Source organism: Pantherophis guttatus, chromosome 1 (assembly GCF_059756535.1).
Source record: "Pantherophis guttatus breed Tessera chromosome 1, ASM5975653v1, whole genome shotgun sequence".
In the NCBI taxonomy this organism is placed as follows: domain Eukaryota; kingdom Metazoa; phylum Chordata; class Lepidosauria; order Squamata; family Colubridae; genus Pantherophis; species Pantherophis guttatus.
In genome coordinates, this window is record NC_142063.1 from 263,617,625 (window position 1) to 263,642,252 (window position 24,628).

General features: G+C 35.0%; 1 protein-coding gene and 1 long non-coding RNA gene across 6 annotated transcripts in view; one reads left to right on the plus strand and one right to left on the minus strand.

Annotated features, from left to right (window-relative positions):
• The window catches only part of STXBP5 (syntaxin binding protein 5), a 109,005-nt gene extending 102,952 nt beyond the window's left edge, over nucleotides 1-6,053 (plus strand). For all 5 annotated transcript variants that reach the window (XM_034418976.3, XM_034418978.3, XM_034418979.3 and 2 more), the window contains 3 exons: nucleotides 1,296-1,407; nucleotides 3,218-3,438; nucleotides 3,855-6,053. In XM_034418976.3, coding sequence (XP_034274867.1) covers nucleotides 1,296-1,407; nucleotides 3,218-3,438; nucleotides 3,855-3,896 — 375 coding nt within the window. In that variant the 3' untranslated portion in view covers nucleotides 3,897-6,053. The remainder of the gene's footprint in view (nucleotides 1-1,295; nucleotides 1,408-3,217; nucleotides 3,439-3,854) is intronic.
• LOC148116839 (uncharacterized) lies at nucleotides 3,241-24,476 on the minus strand. The gene is made up of 3 exons (XR_015732531.1): nucleotides 24,262-24,476; nucleotides 6,698-6,748; nucleotides 3,241-3,375 (listed from the first exon to the last, which is right to left on the minus strand). It is a non-coding gene; the product is annotated as an uncharacterized LOC148116839 (long non-coding RNA).
• Between the last annotated feature and the right edge of the window lie 152 nt (nucleotides 24,477-24,628).

The window sequence follows — 24,628 nt, forward strand, 5'->3', positions numbered from 1 at the left end:
GAATCTGCCTTCCCACTGACTTTGCTTGTCAGGTCACAAAAGGTGATCACATGACCTGAGACACTGCAACGTCATAAATATGAACCTATTACCAAGCATCTTAATTTCCATCATGTGACCATGGGGATGCTGCAATGGTTATAAGTGTGAAAATAGCAATAGCACTTAAACTTATATACCTCTTTATAGTGCTTTACAGCCTCTCTAAGCGGTTTAGAGTCAGCATATTGCCCCCAACAATCTGGATCCTCATTTTACTGACCTCGGAAGGATGGAAATCTGAGTCAACTCTGAGCCAGTCAGGATCGAACTCCTGGCAGTGAGTGAGCCTGCAACACCACTGTGCCACTATGGCTCTAAGTCCCCTTTTTCATGCCATTGTAACTTTGAACGGTCACTAAATGAACTAAGTTGAATAAGTTGAGGACGAGCTGTACTAGGTGACCAGGGAAGGTGGGTTTGCTCAAGAAAAACAGAGATGGTGGGGAAGTCTGATCTGCAGAGTTATCAAAAGACTGCCTTTTCTTTGGTCCCTCCCTGTTCGTGATCATAGGAACAAATGGTGCATGAAGGACTTTGCTATCTTGCAGGTATGAAACGCATCAAGATCATTTTGGTGGAAGCAGTTCATATAAAATGCACAAGGGACAGAGAATTGGCATGATGGTTCCTTGCAGCCAGTGGGTACTCTTCTTCCTTCTTGGGCACCAAAGGGCCTGCTACTTGCATTGGAAGACTCACTCTAAATTTTATTTAATAATTTGTATTTCACAGCCTCCAACTTTGTGGAGTAATAGAAAGATTTGGGCACAAAACGTGTGTCCCTCCAAGTGATGCCCCTTATAGCAATCTAGCTTTATGTGCATAAGTCATTGCCGTGACAATAATTACACAAAGGAAGACTGCCAGAATTCTGGACTGGTGTGCTTGTCAGAACTTACTCCTATTTCTGCCTGAATAAGCCAGACTGATTTGTCAGAAGCAATTTTAGCCAGTGATCAGCAATTTATACACAGACCATTGGGGTTGCACAAAAAAAAAAAACAGGCTCTTATAAAAAATATTTGGTTCACTTAATCAGAGCTGGATTATTGCAGAACATGGTCCTACTCTTCCTGTACAAGCCAGCGACAGGATCAAATTTTAACACATTTAAAATACTGTGAATATAGAAACATTTGAAGATGAGATCCTAAAATTGGGAGAAATAGCCACAGGATACTAGCCTTCCTTTTTCTTTTAATAAAATCCAAGAAAAATTTTCTGATATGCTTTAAAATGATTTTTATTTAAAGGAAATGTTGGGTGAGCTCTTCACACCTGTAGAAACACCAGAAGCACCAAACAGAGGGTTCTTCAAAGGTCTCTTTGGAGGTGGTGCACAATCACTTGACAGGGAAGAACTCTGTGAGTTGATTTCATTTTTCTTTAAAACAAACTTATATCATATGGGGGGAATAGAAAATTAAACACAATTTATCAGTCCAACATAAACTAAAAGTATGGAAAGAAATTGAAGTAATAGAAACTACTGAAACATACTGCTTATTTCTTTCTACAAGTTGCTTCATTTATAAAAGGATGTTTTTTTTTTGCAACATTCTCATCTGTTTAATGTAGAATTCATACAGTTGTATCAATACTTAAAGGTGTCTGTAATTTTAAAAAATGGGATAGAGTTTTTGTTAAAACATTTTCTTAGTTCCAGACAGAAAGAAAACTGAAGAAAGGCATTTCTAGTTTTCATGGGATGTAAAATGCACTAAAGTACAATTACAGATGTGGGAGCAAGTATCCTGTAATCATTCCTCCTAGATTAGATATGACTAAATGGATTTACATCTTTTCCTATAGATTATTGTTCATTAATATATTTCCATTTTCTGTGTTAAACAGAATACAGAGTTTGTTATATGTAAAAAATAACGTTAAAAGAATCCAAATGCAAAGTTTAAATAGGTACTCATAAAACAGAAGTTAATATCTCTGCAAGTACTTACCTATTAGAAAGACATTGGATTTTTTTCTGAATATAAATGCAAAATATTTATTAGTCTTCAGCAAGTTGAAGCAATTCAAGAGACAGAAAAAATCAAAATCTTACAAACAGGGATTTACAAAGTTTACAGAATATTATACTAGAATTGGAAGCACTCAAATGTATTGATGTTATTATATTTAAGAGAAATACTAAAAATTACTATGTGAGTCAAATCTATGCTGACACATATTGCAATCCACTTTTGTTATGTATATTCAGTAAGAGTAACTTTTTAAAATCTTCCAATGCACATAATATTAAAATATAGTAATACTGATCTCTCTGTTATTGGTAATAAAATACAGTATATTCTATCACTTCACAGTCTCCTAGGAATATAAAAACTTCATATTAATAGTTTACTATATTACAATTGAGCAAATTAAAAATATAAATCAGCAGCGTGAAAATAAGTAAAACAACAAAATGGCAAACCATTAGTAGTTTTACTCAATCCTTTTCAGTTTCTGATTTATACAAAGTCAAAGATGATTGAAATAATACCCTTCTTTGTTACAACTTCCCTCCTTTCCTTTCCTTCTCTTTTGTTTTACATTTAGAAGCAATGCTGCAACATAATATAAAACGGTGTTTTTCCAATTTAGCAACTTTAAAATGTGTGGACTGTTGAAGTCCATACATCTTAAATTCATGAAGTTAAGAACATGATATAAAACATAAAGAACTGTTTTAGGAGCCAAACCAATCTACACACTAATAGCCACATCAAGGGCTTTAACTAACACTCCACTCCCATGCCTGGAACATCTGGGTCTTAAGAACTTTCTGAAAAGCCAGCAAGTCAAAGCCAATCTAATTTGGGGGTGGGCGGGCAGTGGGGCTCCAAAGGGCAAACTGAGCAACAGAAAAGGCTTACTTCATGGTTTACTACTTCATTATAAATTGGATAAGGACCATACAATTCATAGGTGTATTAACTTCCTCTAAGTAATTTCAAATAACATTTTTAAAATAATGTGTATAGTTAAATAGGGATAAGATATTGACTATATATTGCTGTTAGAATTATTGAATAATTTTCAACACATTCTTTTCATTTGGTTTTATCATAAAGTATATGGTTTCATCTCTCCCAATGTGTAATTCTGCTTATGAGCAGTAAGTTCTCCTCTGAAAGGAATGCAAACATAATTTGTTTTTTCTTGATATGATCAGTTGGTGAATCCGCTTCTGGAAAGGCATCAAGAAGTCTTGCCCAGCATATACCAGGTCCTGGTGGTATTGAAGGAGTCAAAGGAGCAGCATCAGGAATAGTTTGTGAGTTGGCACGAGCCAGAATAGCCTTGGATGAAAGAGGGCAAAAATTGGGAGAGCTGGAAGAACGAACAACAGCCATGTTAGCTAGTGCTGATTCTTTCTCAAAGCATGCACATGAGGTATGTCCTTCTTGGGTATCAATTGCCTTTTTTACAAAAAGGCCAATTGTTTAGGTTTATTCTTTCCAGTTTGAACAGAGCAGCATGAAAGTTAGTTCACTGCAGATATTCTGGGGAAGAGATGTGAATATTCCCATTATGTCAGCAGTTATGATCAGATGGGCTTTCCTGGTCATCTTTATTGAAATTAATTGGTTGTTATATTGTTATAGGCAGAGACTAAGAAAATGAATTCATGCAATTTATATTTGGGGGGTTCATTTTTTTCTATACCACTTTATTTATCTATTCAATTATTTATTCACTCATTAATAATGTCATTAATAATGGATACTTTGTAGTCTTTAGAATAAATGGTATTGTGTATACTCTCAGATACATTATTATATACTTCTGTTCTTTTGTTTTGCTTTTAGATGATGTTGAAATGCAAGGATAAAAAATGGTACCAGTTCTGACAACACATTCTCAAATGCATCTCTATAACTTTACCTTGAAGAAAAATATTTTCATTAACTTCTGCAGGACCAGCAAAGCTGGAAGGGTGTCAGCCAATGGGTACAGATGTTTCCTAGCACAAATTATGCACTGGTTTACCTCAGTCGTACAGCTTTAACTGAGGATCATTGTATTTAAAACTGACACCCACATCGTGAGGGTGTGTTTGCGCATCTGCGCATGTATGTGTGTTATCTGTGGGCTGACTGGGAGCTTGAGAACAGAATTGATGGCAAAAAGAACACATGGACAAAAATAGAAAATTTGGAATCAAAAGAACAGGGGCAATGCAGGATCTATCCTGTGTTAATATTTCATATGCCAAAAGTTTTGTGCTATTGTTGTTGCTGCCAGTGTTTCATCCTCCTTCAGGAGGCTGCAATAAATCAGGGGTCCAAGAGCTAGAATTAAGTTCATTTTATGGGACTATTAACTGATCTACACCTTTCCTCCTTAAAAGCACATTCATAAAGCTGTCTGAAAATGACTTATTCTGCTACCATTTCTCTGATCTGATAAACTGGAAATACACAAGTTCCATCTTGAATCTACACATAGTTCACATGCAGTCACATAATCTCTTCTTGGACCCCTGATCTAATAGTATTGTCTTTGCATCTTTATATTGTTGCTGCATTGGGACTTCATAATAAACCATGGCATGCTTTTGCTTCAGTTTTTGTTTAACTATAGCTTTGTTCATACTCAACAAGATTACTTTTAATGCCTGTGACTTACTGGTCTGAAATAAGCCGTCTTCATAACTCAGTTTGAAGCTAGCTTGTTTCAATAAACTTTAGGTAAGATTGACCACATATGACCATATAGCATTAAACTGCTGTTAATCAGATGTGAAAGCTTCCAATTTTGTATGGCCATATCTGAGAAGCAGAAGAAAGGAACATGTAAGCTCAAGGCTTGCTGTAGCTTATTTCTCTCATAATAATCCATGTTTTTTGTGATGTCCACATGCAGCCAGCATCAAGTAAAAAATAAGATAAATTATTTTGCATCATAAAAACACAAGTGATTGACCTGCACATCATGCTAAAAGTTTTCATTTGTGTTATGGCTGTCTAATGTGAAAAGTAAAAATATCTCTTGCATTGATACATATTTGTCATCTTTCAACCAGTTATATATATATATTTTATTTTCCTGCCAATATAGCTGGATCAATTTATAATTTTTTTACATGGATACAAATTTAATTCATGCTGTACAACTTACTTTGTGTGTTTAACAGAATGTATTTGTGTAAGAATTTAAATATCAGGTATGTAGCTAGTTTACATGCCCAATCAGGTAAACTTGTCTTCAGTTCAGTGTTGAACTCTTTAAGATACAACTTTCACAATTTATCAATTGCATTGTACTAAAATATATTCAGGAAAAAAAACAACAAAATTTAATTTCAAAATAGTTTCTAAGTCAAACCCATCAGCAAAGAAGTTGGCTCCTTAATCTGAGTGTGCTTACTTGGAAACAAGTCTTTTAATTTGAAAGGAATTTTCTTCCATGTAAGTGCCCTTTGATTCACTGCATAGATTACACAATAAAGTTAAAGTCAGAGTGGATTGTTTTCAAAGCACTCAATATTTTACCACTTTAGGAACTGGTAGATTCTTATGTAGATTTGTACGAGAGGAGGGATTTAAGATGTGCCAAATTGAAGCAGTATATTTTTAGCTAATAAAGGCTGCACCAAAGCCATATTATAAAATATAATTTATTTTAAAATATTTAGAAAAATACATAATTAAGAAATGTTTGTCATGTTGGAATCAGAAATAGTGACTAATTTGTGATCATTTGCAAACAGCCTTAAATTAGTATAGGCTTTATTTAAGCAAGTGCCAGTATATGGCCATTCAGAGGCTTGAGTTTTATTTTTCTAAACACTTGCCCAAACTGCAAATGTTGAATGAATTATTTGATATGCATGTCTGAAGTTTAAGCCAAAAGAAGATTTCCTGGTGTTGGTTAAGCAATGGTTTGGCTCAAAATATTATTTGGATATGCATTTATCTGTAATATGGTTCAGTCCACGTTAAAAGTTACTGACTGGCATTGTTTAATGAAGTCTTTCAAATAAATTAGACCTACTTCTGAAAGAATATGATTTAAGAAACCTTTCATTTAATAAAGCTAAGCCCTTACAGTCTGGTTACAACACTGGGTGGGTAGACGTGCAAACTTCAGGAAAGTTGAAATCTGTTTCTCTCTTGGGGTTGCTAATGTGTTTTGCTAGTATATTTAAAGCATTAGATTATTACCTCTCTTCAGTGTAGGTTTGGGTAAGGGATACTATGAAATTCACTTAAGGTATCAGAGAAGAAAATTTCAATATTCCTGCAAACATGGGATACATTGGACATTCGATTCAGCAAATGGTTCTTGCCACCAAGATTTGAGCCAGATATAAAACTACTTGCTTACTTATTTTGCTTGTATGACATTTAATTATAGTACAATTGTGGGGTGTTTTAGGGGTGTAAAATAAATTACTTGAGTTTATAAGAATATGTTGAATAAAATCCATAAACCAAATTTTTAAAAGATATGTGACATAGGCATAAAAATGTTAACTTATTTATTATTGTAACTTCCCTATGCATTAGTAGTTTCACTTGTCAGTTGCTAATTTTTGTTGTTGTACAAATAGTATAATCTAGCTTAAAATTGTTAAGTTTTGTTGATTTCTGATGGAAACATTTAAGCACATGCTAAAACAATGTCCTATTGATTTCTTGGCTCTTACCTTGCCTTGATTGTGTCTTGCAGTCAGAAGCATAAACCTCAGTACACTTAACTGAAACATGATTTCCTTTAAGGAAAAATGTTTTACAGATACAAATTATGCAGAATAGTAATTCTTCCAGTTGTAAAAGTGTATGGAAAAGAGAACGCTATAATGAATCAAGAATTAATGATGTCAGCTTTCTTACCTGCTGGAAGTGCTCCACTCATTCTGAATTCTCATTACCTTATTCTGAGGTGATCACCATTATGCATTCCTGAACAAGTATTTGATAGATGACAAACTTCATGAAGGAGATGCCAACAAACACCTTCTAAAATGTGTTTATGCATTTTATACCATGAATGTAATAATTTAACTAGAAAATATTTGCAGAAAATAGACTTTGGCAAATATGTCATTTTACTGATTTTGTTCATTTAATGCTATTTGTCAATTCTCCTTGAAGTAACATACAGTTGTAGGACAGTTTGCTTCATACATAAGTTATTTGCTGTAGTATTAGGGACATTACCATTATCTTCTTCATTTGTATTTCATCTGGACAAGTCAGAACAAGGCCGCATACATTTTCAAGATTTGGAATGAATATTAGAAATGTTTGGTGGTTATGTCATATTGTGGTAGACATCCTGATGCTCTCTTTATTGCATGGCCAGTAATCATAAATTATGAGCTTATATCCAAACTATATAAGGAGCAGCAAGGTGTATACTCCTAGTATGCACGTTCATTTTTTGAGGCCTTCCACAACTCTATTAAATTTATTTGGGATATTTTTCATAGTGATGTGCTGAGCCATCTCATTTTGAATGTTGATGTGAAAGAGGAGGAACTTTTTTAGATTTGATGAAATTTCCTGAAAGGTTAGTTGTAGTTTATTAGTGGTAAATCCCTATTCACCAATCCGTTCGTGCATTATTTAAAAAACAAAACAAAAGTGCTTTCATTCTAGAAAGAGTAGGTTGCTTATGTAAACATTCAAACATGACAAGTAATACAAATGATTGCATTAAAGCATTACTATAAATTTTGTTTACTTATGGTTACATAATCTGTTTCTAATGATTATTTTTAATGGTGTTGAAACAAGAGTTAATAGTGTCTACAAACTTATTTAAAAAATACTGTGGGCAGAATTTTAAAATGGTGAGGAATGTGTAAGAAGTTAATGTGTAGATGAGATACATTGTAAGGGCACATGAACACCTTCATAATATTTGAGACACTAATTAAAAAATTAGCAAAATGGGAAAGCATGCTTTCATTCACAAAATATGTCCATATTTGCCCAGCACATTTTGTTTGGAAAAGCCAAAAGAAAATGCAAACAAAATCCTTCCTCATTATGGTTGCTGATTTTGTTGAACTGTTATAACTGCATTGGCTAGTGAGAGAAATATATTTCACATAAATACGTATACCATTTCAAAATCAGTGGAAAGAAATGTAGTGTTTCTTATGAGGAAAATGTGTAGCTCAGAACTTTTTAGAAATAGATATAGTGGTTAAAATAAATAATTTTTAAAATGCGCCAGCATTGTTTCTTTACTTATCACAACTGTGCAATTATTAAACCACTGATAGTGTGTCAGGGGCTCATTCCACAACAGCCAGAACAGTTTGGTAGCGTTGTTGTAGAAAAATAAGCAACTATATGTAGTCCAGGGAAATGGCTGCTACTCGTCTTTCATGTAATATTAACAAGTTTAATTTTAATAAACTGAAGACACAATTCTTCAGTTAAAAATTGCCAAACTGTAACTCCTGAATGTTTATGTAAATATTATTTCAAGCAAGCCTGAAAGTGTGATTCCATTATAACACGTTAAGAGTAAAGCGACTTTCCTGATTTGTATCAATAGCCTTGAGATAATTTAATTTACATTTATTGCTTGAGGTATTTCCTTCGTGTGACATCTCTATATTAGAAAGCTACAGCCAAAGGTAATTTTGATGCAGTGGATTTTTTCTTTTTTGCTTTCTATAGCACTGATCTTATCTGAACTATAAACTTGAATTTCTTTTCCCTGCACTTTAAGTATTGCAAGCTTGAGTATTTCATCCTTTTCCATCTATAAATTTTAAATTCTATGTAGATATTATCATTTAGAAAATTAATTTCAGCAAACATCCTATCCATCACACAGAATTCTACATTTTCTCATGTATCAACAAGTTCCTTGTGGATAGGAGCTTCCAAGCTGGTGAAGGAAGGAGGCTTTCAGGACTAAAGACTGCACATATGGACCTCTTTCCTTCATGGTATGAGTAGAGAAGTAGAAAGTGCAGGAGGTACTGTCTATTGAAGCTCCAAAGGATCAGGAAAAATTAACTGTAAAATAATGATTTTAAAAACTTTAAAACACCCAACAACTGAAACACTTTCAGATTTGTTTAATGGTCACCTAAAGCTGCAGTGTTGTCCAAAATAAAAAGTGCTTTTGGTTCTATGTAAAAAAAGAGAATTAAGCACAGGCTAAATTGGAGTCGTGATTTTTTTTATATATAATAGCATAAGATATAGTTGGCTATCAAATTTGAGGATATTTCTTTTAATTATAATTATGTTAAGTTTGTCAAAGATAATATATATAAGAGGCATACAAAAGTTAATTCAGCTTATAGTTAAAATGTCATCTCATGCAGAGATGACAATAAGCATACCCATTCTAATATATACTTCTGGCCTAAAGCAACATTATAACACTACCTAAGAAACTGCTCCATGAGAAGGGAGGTATTTATATAATCCAAATATAACATATCGAAAAGCAGCTTGATGATGGATATCCATTATAACTCTTTTTTTTCCATGAGTATATTAAAACTGAATTCCATTTATTCTATTTTATTTTGGTCAGCTACAGTATTTTGTATTCTGAAATATTGTTTCCTCCGTATTTTGTATTTGTTGGTCTTTGTCTTCAGAATGGTTTTTTTAATGCATATTATTGTGGTTGGTGAATAACCTCATTTTGTTAGTGCCCTGATGCATAGAGATGGAAATATGACTCCACTAGTTGTGGTGTGCCTAGTGACTGGAAAGTACTCATTGCTTGCCTTTGTTTATTGTGCAAATTCTCGGCTGCGCTTGTTCCCATAGTCTAGATACTTGTCTGTACAGTATTGTGAATTTCTTTTTCCTTGTGAATGTTAGTGATGTTACTACCAAAAATAAAGATCCTGTTAAATGAATTTTATGGTTGGGGGTGGTGGATGATAAAAGCTAATGTCCAGTACATGTGAATTACCTGCATTTAAAAACTGCTTAATGTACATTGAGAATCAAATCAGGAATGCATGAATATGTTTCCTATGTAAATCATGTTTGTTTGAAGTCCAGATCAGTTTTTAATTTTCAAAATAATTTGGTCATAGGAATCAAAATGCAACTAAATCTGTATTAGCATTTTTCATAAATGCTATTTAGAATTAGTATTTCTAAATGTCAAGCAACTGTATGTTTCTTGACCTTTACATTTTTACAGATTAGTAGGTCTGATTTTTGGATAAAATCATGGCATCATCCATGGAGTTATTATTTGATATTGCAAAGTGGAGAAGTGGAATGTTAACTCCCCTTTTAAAAAATGTGTAAATAAACTGTACTTGAGTTACTTAATCTCATATGCTGCTATTCATATTGGTTAGATCTAAGAAGAACATTCTACTTTCTAGAATTGCTTCTGTTTCATTAAGCAAGCACCACTGAAGAAAAAAAGAGAAGAATATCAGTAAATGATTCTACCATTATTCTTTGGGAAAGCATGCTTGATATAAAACTTCTAGCTTAAATGTATTTTGCTCTATGTACATTGTGTATTTCATTTTTTTTTTTAATTGTCCTCTACCATTTTAGTCTTGCGGAGCCCCACTGTGTGTTCTGATGATGAAACTGGGAAATGCATTTTAGGATAAGGTTGCAGATTCATCCGTCTACAAACTTAGTTTCATATGAATGGTAAACCATACCATTACAAATGGAAATGTTAGATTGCATAATTTTACTTAATGTACTTGATTCTAAACTATGTCATAACATTAAAATTAAGTATGGGATATTTTTGTAAATAAAAATACCTGTGCAGTTGGTATTTTAAAAAGGGAAAAATGTATATTATACATTAATGTTTCAGAAAATAATGTTCATATGTGTATATGAATGTGTCATTATGCTGAAGGGCTCTGACTGGGCAAAATAAACTATTCAAATCTCTCCTGAAACAAAACTAGCTTTTGTTTCATGCATTATTAATGTATTCTTAGTATGATCAATTCTTGAAGATCTATCATCTATCCCACTTTCTTACGCCTTCAAGAAGTAGACAAAGTGACAGACTTTTATGTTTAAAAAAGGGTCCTACATTTGAAAGTAATGTTAAGTTTAAGTTGCTGACTTCCTTGATTATGAACAAACACCTTTAAAATGCTGCCTAGTAAGTGTTGCATGTATTTCTATAATTTATCATTTGCTTTTTAGCTAAAACTGAAGAAAAATATTTCCACATGTTAAAAGAAACATTACTTTATCCTTTTGTCAAATTACCTTCATTTCCATGTTTCTGACTGAAGTATTGCATACACTTTATTATTTGTGTTTATAAGATCTTGTAGGCCTTATCAAGTTGGCCTTGTACCCTTCCTTATAAGATCCTGTAAAATCAAATCTTCTACTTAGGTATTTATTAATTTACATATATTTACATACATTTTCCTATCTAGCCATTCAAGGTGGCTTATATAAAATAAGAAACATTAAGATTTGATATAATTACATTATAAAATATATACAAAACACACACGATAAAAATAAAAGCCAACCTCTTATAATACATTTTAAAAACTACAAAGTTAAACTAGCCAAGAATGTCAAACTGCCAGCAACTATTTTAAAAACCCAAGAGTATTAAAAGGCTTAAAATTTAAGAGTACTAAGAATTTAATAATCTAGTTCCAGTTTATTTCTGTGGAAAGTATTCCATAACCCTAAAACCACCACTGAAAAAAAGATCTTTTCAGAGGTAATCTAAGGAATACATATGTATGGGGAATATATACAGAATAGATGAAGGCACTTCCACAGATAATAAGGTGCCAAACTGAAGAGCCCTACCTTCGAAACCAGAACTGTAAGAATGAAGTGACATGTAGTGCAAGGGAGAAATGACTGCTTAAATATAATTCAACCTTTTAATAAGGTTGAAACATAGATCAAATTTATTAAAGCTCATTAATTCTGTAGCTAGGATTTCATAAGCAGTCCCATAGAGATCGCATTCCATTAGTCCATACATGAGATTATGGGAATGAATCACTACAACCAAGATATCCCCAAACACTAAGTTATGAACCTGATCTCTTGGGAATAAAAGCCTCTCCAAAACAATTTGAATCTTCATCCTCATTGAGAAATAACCTATCCACAAAACTGTCCTACTTGGGTTTAACATTGTTTCTTAGCATTTTTGTAAGAAACAGCTGTTTTGTATCTTTGGCAAAGATACTTTGATATATAATATTACACACACACACACACACACACACACAATGCTTTGATATATATTAGATTCCCATTTTAAACAGTTTTATCTTTAAAGATGACAAAAAGCTGTTTTTGCATAAAATACTAGCTATGAATTTCCTTGAATTTTAAGTACTCGTCTCTTTAAAAATACTCAGAAGTTTTATGTTCAAAGACAGTGTTTCACTGTGTGATTGATGTCTCTGCATTTCTATTAGTTTGAGGTATTGCTAGAACAAGCCTCTTAATCGTTATGCAGTCGAAATATTTATTTTGAAGTAATTCCTACTTTGAGACTAGGGTTAAGTGCAAGTATGTTTCTGTTGCATTGTAACCTTGCTATTAAAGGCATGGTAATATAAAAGAATTTTCCCATAGAAGTATCTCTAGTCTTAGAGACATCATTTGGAGCTTGAACAGTCAAGCCTTCGGGGGAAATATGGGAGCTTAGAGTAACACACTATACTTAAAACATACATTTTCTACTAAAATAACTACTGAATTCAATGACCATGTCATTTCTGAGGATAATATAAAGGACTGAAAAAAGATTGCTCCTTCCAATATCTTTTGAAAAAGCATTTTTGCAGTTCCTGAATAAAAGGTTAGTTACAAATGTAGAATCAATGTTAAAATGTGTGTCATATAAGGCTCCTATAAATTTATTTAAAAACTTTTATCATCTATCTTGGAAGAGGTCAAAATTGTATACAATACCAAGAATAAAACAATGAAATAAACTATTTTGTTGCTGTAATTTAACACCACTTCCCTCAAATAAATATGAATATTTGAGTCAAATAGTTAAACAAATGTTTACATCCACTGGTGAAAATTTCAAATTATTACAAGATAATTTTTTTAAAAAAATATGAGCGGGTATGTTGAACAGCATGGGTGCCTCTGCTATTACTCAACAGTAATAAGGTAAAAATGTGATACTGCAAGCTACTAGATCAAGCTATTTCATATACCCGAGAATGATAATGGTCTTTCTTTTTTAATCTAGATCAGGCTGTCATGGAGAAAATCTGTCTCTGTGGTTACTAGGAGTTAAAATTGATTTGATGGCACACAATTTCTAAAATATCTCCAAATGATCCACTGTTGACCATCTATCACTAAAGATTAATAAAGAGTAAAAGAATTTGCTGAAAACATCAGATTTGGAAGAGACTATGCAGTAGATCTTTTCTTATACTAGTTTTGCCATAGAATGTAATTTAGATTCAAAAATTGTTCCTAACATTGGATAAGGGAATATAGTTAATACTCAACTTAGGGATCACATTTGGGACCAGATTTCCAGTCATTATGGTCATAGGTCAAAGTACCTACCTGACTACCCGATTTTATAAATTTTTGTAGCGTTGTTTAGCAAATGCTGCAGTCACAAGTGCAAACCAATTCTGAATGGGAGGGGTTTGTTTTTTGTTTTGTTTTTTTTGCACAGCAGGTCATGGTCAAACAACCACAAGATGCTACAATGGTGATAAAGGTGAGCCAGCTGCCAAATGCCCGAAATGCAGTCACATGAGCAGAAGGGAGAGGCGTCACATTTTACTACAGCTTGAAATGCTTTACAGGCTGTACCTGTTCTGGGCTTGCTATAATTTCAAAGGTGGTTACGATTTAGTTTATCCACATGTCCTAAATTGTAAGTTAATTATTGATTTTTAATTATTTTTTGTTTCTTAACACAAGGTGGCAGCACTTAGCTGACTGGCTATTTTACAAAGCAATCAGGATTGATCCTAGCTGGTACTTGGACAGGAATTTATTTGGAAAGTCTAAGGCTATAGGCCAAACTGGGAAATAATCTGGGAAGAAAACATTGCAGATTCGCGTCCATATAATGCTATAATAGGGAGAGGGGCTACCCTTTCAAATGTTAAACAATTAAAAAATATTAATTGAGGAAATGTTTAAAGTCTCAATTTTACATGAGTGTCATATAATGGTTAAAAGAATGGCAAACAAACGTTTTAGGACTCCAATAATTTATTGATCCAATTACATTCCTGATGGAGGGAGAGTAGAGTTACTGGTTAAGTCATATCATGAAAGTTACACGTTGATTTAAGCAACAGGCACATAGTGATAAAATTTGAATTTCACGATTAAATTCAGATTGCCAAATGGTATAATCCTTGATAAAAAATCTTCCTTAGTACAGGTGACAGGAGTAATGATTTGCATATTCTGGATGCCCAAATTGGTAATGTGGATTAGTTCAGATTCTAAACAATCTGGAACCATTTTATTCTTTTCAGAGGACGTGCAACAAGGGACTTGAATGCTGTTGAGAGTTTAATTCAGATAATTGGAATTACAAACTCCAAGGCAATGACATTTAAAAACATCCAAATTAGCCATTCTGTATCACCTTGGATTTCTATCTTTCATAATTTAGCTTTTCAAATGATTTTATCTTTGTTTATCAAATTTATATAGCTACCTATCTCATGAGAAGTAATTCTGGGTGGCATAAAATAGTCCATAAAATAAATACATATATAAAATTAGACATTTAAAAGTAAAAAAATCAGCATTAGAAATAAAACTAAAAGGATGTGCAAATTCTAAGCAGAACATCCATTTCAATAGTGGAACCATATTAAAATCATCCTTTTATTTGTTTATGCTTAATTCAAGATTTTTTAAATTTTCATTTAATTTGTCTTTGTCCAGCTTTTTATTATATCAAACACTTTCAGAATACCAGAATAGGCAAATAATTGTCATACAGTATTGAGAAATACAAATCCTGTAGTTTAGCCTTTGGCCACAGGGTGGCAGCTCTACTTAACACTTTTTACTATCCAAGCCCATGTATTTGTACAATTGATGCCACCAATGTTTTTTTGTTACACCAAAACAGTTTATGTATTTCTTTTATATATAACCTTTGTAACCTATTTGCTTAGATTTAGCATATAAGAGATTATATATTTCTCATCAATTAATTCAAAATTATTGTGCAAATAATACGCATAAGGTATACAGAACAGTTCAGTTTAGAATGGGACTTCTGCCTAGAATAATTCTCACAAATATAGGAAAAGCTCTTAATAAAATCTTACAAACCTCAGTATTATGCCAACTTCTTGTCGAAATAGAGAATTAGTACTTGGATTCCTTTAATATTTATGTGTTTGTGTTATTTATATCACTGAACTGGCCACAAGTATTTTACAAACGAGGAAAAAAAGGATTATAAAGTCTTTTTTAAAAAAAAACAACAGTAATGTTTGCTAAACATTCTACATATTAAGCTTTGGCTTGAGATGTAAAGAGAAGTAGTGAGCATACTAGACAAACTTTCTCTGGGAGGACATTCCACAGATGGATGCTATCATACTTTATAAGGATCTTTAAAAGTTGTTTGTGCGCCAGTTGATAGTTGTGCCTGAAGAATAATTCTGAAGATTATTTATTTGTTTGTTTGTTTGTTTATTTATTTATTTATTTATTTATTGAATTTATATTGCCGCCTATTCACCCATGGCGACTCAAGAATATAAAACCACATTTAAAACAATAAAACTAATAAAAAGAATCAAATAAATTAATACAGTATAATAAAATCACCCCCACCCACCCCTCGTCCCGGCGACAGCAGATCACACGAGCCATTTAATGGGCTCCATCCCGCTCTGGGGTTCCCCAGGCCCACTGGTAGAACTAAGTCTTCAGCGCCTTCCGGAAGAGTATTAGAGTGGGGACCGTTCTAATATCCGGGGAATGATGTTCCAGAGAGAGGGAGCTACCACAGAGAATGCCCTTCTTCTGGGTCCCTGAGGGATGGGACCCGCAGCATTCCCTGCCTCCCCACTCTGATGGGTTGGGTAGATGTGACCAGCAAGAGACAGTCCCTCAGATAACCTGGTCCCAAGCCATGAAGGCCTTTAACTTAACCAGGCAGAAATAACTGTAAAAGGTGTTCTTTCATAAGCCAATTAGAATTTAAGATCAAACCAGTGCTTTGAATTGAATGGACTAGAAGCAAATATTAAAGCCTGTCTTTAATTTTTTTTTTTAAGAATTGAGATATAGACTCCAATGCAATTATCATTTGAGTCTTATAAAATAGAGGTCACATTAGTGTTACTAGTGATAATAAGATGGATTTAAGGAGTCCCTACAGCAATAAATGGTTTGTAAGTCAGTAATAACTAGCCAACAGAAAAAAGCCATATGATATATGGCTTATTACATATAAAAAGATAGAAATATTTTTGCATCTATTTTTATTACTTTATGGAAGTATGGTATCAAAGAATGTCACATTGTCTTTCTTAATTTACCAAAACACTATGCTAAATAAACAGTTTTATAGTGTGATATGCAATAATAATAATAATAAATGGTCTGAAGAATAAGTTTCATTTTTAAAAGGTTTAATCAACATCAATTTAATTTTGAGTTTTCTTGTTAAAAACATATCTGATGCAGTGAATAAAGGCAGTAATTTATCTAAATCACTATACTGGATTAAGATACATTACAGCACATGCCCATTCTGCAAATGGATCCAATAAGATCCCAACTATTATAATTATTTACTTTGAAATAGTTTCTTCAAATAGGGTTTTTTTTAATGTTCCTGTGAATCTTATACCTTTTGCATTTCACAAGTCTTTAGAGATCCATTAAACAACTGGTGTTAATTAGATTGTCAGTTATGCCAGATACTTTCCTAAACCCTAAGCATGTAATTAGTTAGGTTAGATGATACATTTACTGATAATATTTTCTGGTAAAGGACACACATCTATTTTTTAAAATTCCATATTTCTACTTTACTGTTACTACAGTGTTTTTTGGACTGCTGTGTCTTATTTTCTCCAATCTAACAATGTAGCTATTCTGCACTATTCTATTATAGCTATATCTAAGGTACTCCAACTAAACCCTACACTATCAACTCAGTTAAGCCAGGGCTTCAGTTTTAGGAGAATAAAATAGATGGGAGAATTTTACACTGGATAACTATTTGGATAAAAGGAGCAGTGCAGTGGCCTAGAGGTGGACACAAAAAGAAAATATTTGCTATGAACTCTGCACAGGTGTCAGGAAGAGCATCTAGCCAGTAAATGCTCAGCTCCACTCAGTTGCCCCAACCCCATCCTGACTAAAGGGATTAAAGGGTCGTAAAAAGAAAAAAAAGTATTTATATAAAAGTGCCTCCCCCCACCATATAAATATAAGGAACCAATTTAAAATCAGGTGTACCTTGTAATAAGTGGAGATCTTCATACAAATTTTATTTTCTGATGATTCTTTAGCTCAGACTGAAGAAGCTACCTTGATAAACAGCACGTTTCAAACCGAAAAAGTCCGGTTACCATAACTCAACTTCCAGACAACTCTATCTGGATGACTGAGAATCTTCATCAACATATTTCTGATGTGAGGTTTAGTCAGAAAGTATTTATTTCGACTAACTGCAGTTTTTGAAACATATAGTACTCAAGATACTAGCCAAACCAAGGCCAGAGCAGAACTACATTTGGCAAAATAGATCTTCCTCCTTGATCCATTTTTCAATTAATCAAGCTGTAGTAAGTTCCTATCTTGTACGAATCCAATGCTATAATGAGGTTGGTTTGATTTTAGTTTAATAGTTTACCTGAATTTGTCTATTATCGTTATAGTTTATGGCGAGGGTGAGCAACTTTATTCATCTGATGAACATTTTGTTTTCTACTCTTACTTACTTTTAGCCTTAAGATTGTCCTTTTGAGAATGATGAGTTTTACTTGTGATAAATAAGCAGTCCTATTTACTTAGATAAATAATGCAAATTCACATATAAAAATGCACTTTGTTTTCTTTAAACAAATGCAATAAAGTGGATTTTGTATTATAAGTTGCATTACATGAAATCTATAAATCCATGTAAAATTTACAAGAACAATAGTGTATAAATAACATTCTAGACAATCAAGAACAGATGGTGAAGACACATAAATTGCTATTCATTCAAAACTTGGCTAATGTGAAAATTGTATCTCACTGCCTACTATTCAGTGCAGAAAGCACCTGAAAACTGTGAATAGTAATGCTATGATTACAAATGCAGTACAAGTACTGTAGTCCTCCACTTACAACATGCTTAGTGACTGTTCAAAGTTACAACAGCACCGAAAAAAGTGATTTGACCATTTTTCACACTTATGACCACTGCAGCATCCCCAATCCCCATGGTCATGTGATTTACATTTGGATGCTTGAAACTGACTCACAGTGTCCTGGGGTCATGTGATTCCCTTTTACAACCTTCTGACAATCAAAGTCAATGGGGAAACCAGATTTGCTTAACAACCATGTTACTAAGTTAACAACTGCAGTGATTTACATAACAAATGTGGCAAGAAAAGTCATAAAATCGGGCAAGACTCACTTAACAAATTTCTCTCTTAACAACATACATTTTGAGCTCAATTGTCATCATAAGGTGAGGACTACCTGTATTGTAGTTTGAATATCAGAACAAAATATTTCTTGGAATCAGTCAAAATAACGTATTTTTTCTTAAAATTTGGTAACAATAGTTTTCAATGTACTACAGATTTGGGCAGTAGTTTGCAACTCTAGAAAATATTTATACTGCCTTACTAGGGAATTATTAATTTATCTGCTGCTTAAACACCTGCTTGGAGAAAAATCCTAAATCTAGTATAGAAAGGGAAATGGGAGCCAATTAATTGTATTCATATTATGTTTTTAGAACATAGGATCATAGTACTGGAAGGGACCTCAGAGGTCTTCTACTTCAACTCCCAGCTCAAAGCAGGAGGCATTATACCATCCCGCTCCAGTCTATTTTTGATTGTCCAGTCAATTTTTGAAACTCCAGGAGGCAAAAGCCATTACATTGATTGTTCCCACTGTCAGAAAATTTCTCTTTGCTTCTAGGTTGGATCTTTCTTTAAGAAACTTTAACCCAGTGGTTCTCAACCTTCCTAATGCCAGGACCCTTTAATACAGTTCCTCATGTTGTGGTGACCCCCAACCAGGGGTGGGTTCTAATTTTTTTTACTACCGGTTCTGTGGGTGTGGCTTATTTTGTGGGCGTGGCTTGGATGTCATGTGACTGAGTGGGCGTGGCTAGCTGGTCACATGACCGGGTGGCCATGGCTATGTGTGTAGGGACTACTCAGAGGGCTGAAAAAAGTCATTTCTGACAGGTCCTCGCACTTTTGACTAGTCCTCACACTTATGACCATCCTCACATTTATGCCTGTGCAGCATTCTTAACAACCATGTCACTCATTTCACAACTGCTTCTCTTCAACATGGTATAAGATAGGGCAAAAAAGGTAAAATGTGAGGACAGTCATAAATTCGAGGACTGGTCAAAAGTGCGAGGACCAGTCAAAAATAACTTTTTCAGCCCTCTGAGTAGTCCCTGTGCACGAAAGGACTACCCAGAGGGCAGAAAAATGTGATTTCTGACAGGTCCTCGCACTTTTGACCGGTCTTCGCAGTTATCATCATTTATGCCCATTGTACCATTCTTAACAACCGTGTCACTCATTTCACAACTGCTTCTCTTCACCATGGTGACAAGATAGGGCAAAAACATAAATTGTGAGGACAGTCGTAAATTCGAGGACTGGTCAAAAGTGCGAGGACCAGTCAAAAATAACTTTTTCAGCCCTCCATATGCATAAAGGATACAGCAATAGAGAGGGATGAAGGAAGGGAAAGGAAATTAGAGTAGGAGTGAAGGTAAGAGAGGGAGGAAGAGAGGAGGAGAAGGAGAAAGAAAGAGGAAGTAGGGAGAAGAAGAAGAGGGGGGGGGAAGAGAAAGTAAGTAAGAAAGAAAAGACAGAGGTGGTAGGTTTGAGGAGAAAGATTGCTGTATAATAAAAAAGATGAAAGGGAAGAAAGCCAACCCCAAACAAATATTAAGATATTAAGATAAAGAATGAATTGTTAAACTTTAAAGAATAAAAGAGAACAAATAGCAATAAATAGCAATAATTAGAAACACACATACAAACATACAACATATTTTCTTTGAACAGAGTATTTGGCCGGTTCACAAATTTAAACAGTTGTAGGAGGTTAGCACCCACCCCTTTCCTAGAAGAATGAAATATTTTGGGAAATATTAAAAAGGCAGAATATTATATTTTCCTGTATGAGAAATGGAGAAGCATATTTTACAGACAAAGCAACTCCCACCTTCCTGCCCCCCACCCTTTTTTAATGGGCCAGAGGCAGAAACTCAATCCTTTGTCAAAGGACATTTGCAACACAATAGCAACAGAAACTAACACAATGGGCCCCATCAAGCCATGTGATCCTGTCCACCATTAAACCATCTTTGCAAGCAGTCTCCATGTTTCCAGTGTCTTTTTCCCCACTTGGAGCAGAACCCAGAAGGATATTTCTTCCAACACAGTATTTAGTCATTTCAATTAAATTTACAATTTTTATATTTCCTTTTTACCATATTTATTCCTCATCTATTTTTTTAAAAAACCAATATTACCCTTCATCCTCATCTCTAATCTTAATCAAATTCAATTTTTCCCTTCCCATTGTCATCTATTTTTATATTCATCCTCACATTGGTTAATTATGTAATACAGTTGTTTAATACAAATTCAACATTTTAATATAAATCAATTAGTTATATAACTACCTTTTTTGTATATTAATCAATATGAACATGAATATTCCAATTATTTCCATGCAATCCAATTTCTTACAAATCAATTATATTTACCAATAATAATAAACCAAATAATTTCCCCCATATATTCCTCCAAACCACAACTTAACCATTTCTGCTTTCAACACAATATGCAATTAATAGTATCTCAATTATTACAATTCCCTAGTTAAATAGAGCTTTTTTTCTTCTGTGTTTTAAAATCTTGAACCTCCTCTTGCCCTAAATTTCCCATTGTTTGCAGTTTGCACCTACCTTTTTTGGTGAGGAAAAAGAAAAAGAAATCTCTCTGCCTCATTTTGTCACGTTGCAGCCAAGACCCTGCTTACTTTCAATTTCGCTTTTTCAGCATAGCTAGGGGGGAAAAAATCTGCTCCAGGAATTTACCTCTTTGCAGCTAGCTAGCAACAGAGCCCTCCGCAAAACAGCTGAGAGTAGGGCGGCTCTTTGAAGCCCCACGGCAAGAATTTAAAGTTTTTTTCCCCTCTAACCATCAGCTGGGACTCCGGAGGCAACAATAGATTGGGAGTGGGCGGGGTAAGCGAACGGGGACCGGGCGATCCAGCAGAGGCAGAAGGTGAGGGTGAGTGAAGGCGTGGGGGGGGGGGCGAGAGAGAGCTTTGGCGACCCCTGTGAAATGGCCGTTCAACCCCCAAAGGGGTCACGACCCCCAGGTTGAGAACCTCTGCTTTAACCCATTCTTATCCTGCCCTCTTATGCTTTGGAGAATAAGTCAATCCCCTCTTCTCTGCGATAGCCCTTCAAGTACTGGAAGACAGCTATCATGTCTCCCCTAATCTTCTTCAATAGGCTAGACCAGTGATGGTGAACCTTTTCGGCATCGAGTGCTAAAAAGGGAGCGTGTGTGCGCATGCAGCACCAAGTGCCAAAAAGGGAGCATTTTGCATGCTCGTCAGGGCTGTGACCAGAAAGAGGAGCTGCCCAGGGGGCATGTGCGCACTGGATAAGGTACTTCCAGTTTACGGAAGCAAGTCTTCCGGTTTCTGCAGCACATGCCCATGCACCAATCAACTGGCTGGTGCACATTTTCACGCCGGAAAACAGAAGACCAGCTTTTTTTGGTTTCCGACACTGCCGGATGTACCAGGCGACATGGCTTCGCGTGTCACTTCGGGCATGCATGCCATAGGTTTGCCATCATGGGGCTAGACATAGCTAGCTCCCTCAACTGTTTCTCATACAATTTAGTCTCCAGACTCTTTATCATCTTTGTTGCTTTTCTCTGTGCACTTTCTAGGGTCTCAGCATCCTTTCTGTATCATGTGACCAGAACAAGTGTGGTATAAAGCCACATTGTCACTTCCCATGATCTCTTGATATTGAGATCAATATCTGTTGATGCAGCCCATGGCTGCATTGACTTTTTGTCAGCTGCAGCACATTGCTGGCTCACATTTCAATGGTTGCCCACTAGGAAACTTAAATCTCTCTCACAGTTACTGCTATTGAGCCAGAGTCTATCTATTTTGTACCTATGCATTTGGTTTTTCCTGCCTAAGTGCAGGATCTTACTTTTCTCACCATTGAACTGCATCTTGTTGGATAAGGCCCAATACTCAAGTCTGTCAAGACCCTTCTTCCAAAATGTTAGCAGTTCCTGCCTGTTGGCATCTTCTGCAATTTAATGAGTTCCCCTTTTATCCCCTTATCTGGATCATTTATGAAGACGTTGAAGACCACTGGGCCCAAGACAGAACCTTGAGGTACCCCACTGAAAGCTTCCATCCATGTATATATAGTTTCATTAAGAACTACATGCTGGGTGTGGTTAGTCAGCCAATTGCAAATCCATCTCGTGGTGGTACTGTCTATCCCACATTCTTCTATCTTATCAAGAAGTAGGTTGTGGTCTAATTTGTCAAATGCCTTATTGAAGTCAATTTGACAGTTACAAAGTTTAGTCTAAGATTTTTTTTATAATGCAGTAGGGACTCAAAATACATTTTCACATTAGCATGGGAAATTTCAGTGGAATATGTAAAGAAATAGATTCACCAAAGTCCAGTGGATAGATGTACACTAATATTTACAACGGACAGTGGGGGGGGTTGTATTGTGTTTTGAATAGGGTTACCAGATTTGAGCTGTGAACATCCAGGTAACTACAAAATAGCAACTACAAAGGGAGATCTTTAACTACAAGGGTTGTCTTGAGTTTTGCAACCCAAATTTGATGGCCCAAATATTTAAGCCTTTGCTCTTAGGATTCCTAACATACCTTTGGTAAAAGTAGAAGGGAGAATAATTTTTCCACTAATAACTTGCATAGTTATGTGTACATACTCAATTTTCTCTTTTCACTTCTTTCCATAGGGAACCAGCATTTTAATAATACTGATTTATTGTGTAACACACCATTACACAACCTTATATTCTGGTATGTATTATTTGATATTGACAACAAATAGAACAGGACAATGTAAATCAGTTTGAAAAGCAATGCCGTTTTACATATCTCTATTTCAACTTCCTCAAAATTATACTAAAGAGTATTACTCTCAATTAGCTTCTTAAAAGTTTACAAGGAAGAGTATTGAAAGTATTTCAGCCCAGCAGCATATTTTATTTTTAAAAAATCAATTTTTTATACACACAGGCTCTGGTATGTCAAAGACCCTTTTTTTCCCTTGAGCTGATCCATATGTCATATTTTCATTTGCTCTCAGTAAAAGTACCTTCATTCCATTGAAAGGCAAATTCATTCCATTGAAACAGATAGGAAAAGACAGGTAGTTAAAAATGAAATTAAAAACCCACTCTCTGCGGCTGCTAGAGATCCAGGTAGCCTTGCATCTGATGCCATTCTTATAATTTGATTCATGCAGCCTCAAAGCAAATGGGCTTACCGCCACTCACCTGTGCAGCTTTCACAGGCTATAAGTTCATACGATTTCATACCCCCCCCCCCCGTTATTTATGGAAATATTGTCCCCCTGTTATCTTTTGGAAATCCTGTCCAAAAACAAACTATATATTAAATACAGCAGTAGCAGCAGCAGCAGCAGCCAATTTGAAACGAGAAGCTACATTTTACATCAAGCGGGTGGAGGCGCTGCGAGCTCAGAATTGGAAGCCAAAACCAGGCGAGAAAGGAGAACACGTACTGAAAAGGGAAAGGAAAGGGGAAAAAAAGCGAAGAATTACGGGCGAAGCCGCCTCTTGTTTTTCCATCGCTTCTGGACAACTCTTCTAGGAATCCCGCCGGGGCATTTTTTAATTTAATTTTATTCTTCCTCTCCAGCTAATTAAAAGCGAAGTGAGTGCAAGACACTTTCATTCCATACCTACAAGCATTGCTTTTGCAAGCCTAAAAGAGTTCAAAAAGGATACGAGACGGATTTCGGTGGTGTTGGTGGCGTCAAGCCCTGCTCCTCCTCCTCCTCTAATTGTCCTTTTCCAAGGCCAGTTGGGAGCGCAGGTTTAATGCTCTTCCAGCAATAAGGAGCAAGGGAATGGGGGCGTGATAACAAGAGCACCAAGGGTCACAGTCTCACGATGATCCCCGGCTTTGTCTGTTCTGCGACCGGCAGTGCCATCGCAGCTTCGAGAAGCCGGCAACTCTCACACACGTCAGTGGCCCCCTCTCATCCCACTTCCTGCCGCCCCTCCCCACCGAAAGAAGCTCCTGTTGCTGGTGCCATTTGCGCCCTGCATTGCGCCCCCCCCTATTGTGCCTCATTCGTTCGCTGTAACGCAT